Here is a 346-nt window from a genome sequence, read left to right as displayed (position 1 = left end):
GGCAAGGGTCCTGCCGAAGCCAGGGGCGGAGGAAGGAAACTAGTAACAAGCAATCTGGGTGGTGCAGACCTCCTGTCTTGTACACCAAACAGGACTGACCCGCTGCGCTGGCCAGAAAGTAGCTGAGACCAATTCAGCGGCTTGAAGCAGTAGGAGCAACTTACTTGTTGACTCCAGGACCGGCCATGACCCTCAGCATAGGCTCCAGGTCCTCCGCGTAGCGGCACATGGGTCCCGTGCAGAGGAAGCTGGTCCGCACCCCTTTAGCGTTTGGGAACTGGCCGTCGTTGGGCACCACCCCTGTGAGCACAGAGGGAGACGTTGGGTACCTCCCTGCGAGCACCCG

The 346-nt window shown here is 60.4% G+C and overlaps 1 protein-coding gene across 1 annotated transcript in view; it reads right to left on the bottom strand.

Annotated features, from left to right (window-relative positions):
- The window catches only part of FAAH2 (fatty acid amide hydrolase 2), a gene marked incomplete at its 5' end in the record, with an annotated part of 4,816 nt that extends 4,516 nt beyond the window's left edge, over positions 1 to 300 (bottom strand). Inside the window, one exon of the mRNA XM_009583806.1 lies at positions 165 to 300. Within this exon, the coding sequence (XP_009582101.1) occupies positions 165 to 300 (136 nt within the window). The remainder of the gene's footprint in view (positions 1 to 164) is intronic.
- Between the last annotated feature and the right edge of the window lie 46 nt (positions 301 to 346).

The sequence above is a fragment of the Fulmarus glacialis genome, unplaced genomic scaffold, assembly GCF_000690835.1.
Source record: "Fulmarus glacialis isolate BGI_N327 unplaced genomic scaffold, ASM69083v1 scaffold24278, whole genome shotgun sequence".
Taxonomy (NCBI): Eukaryota; Metazoa; Chordata; class Aves; order Procellariiformes; family Procellariidae; genus Fulmarus; species Fulmarus glacialis.
Note: the sequence above shows the minus strand (reverse complement) of the source record. Positions and strands in the feature narration are given on the sequence as shown.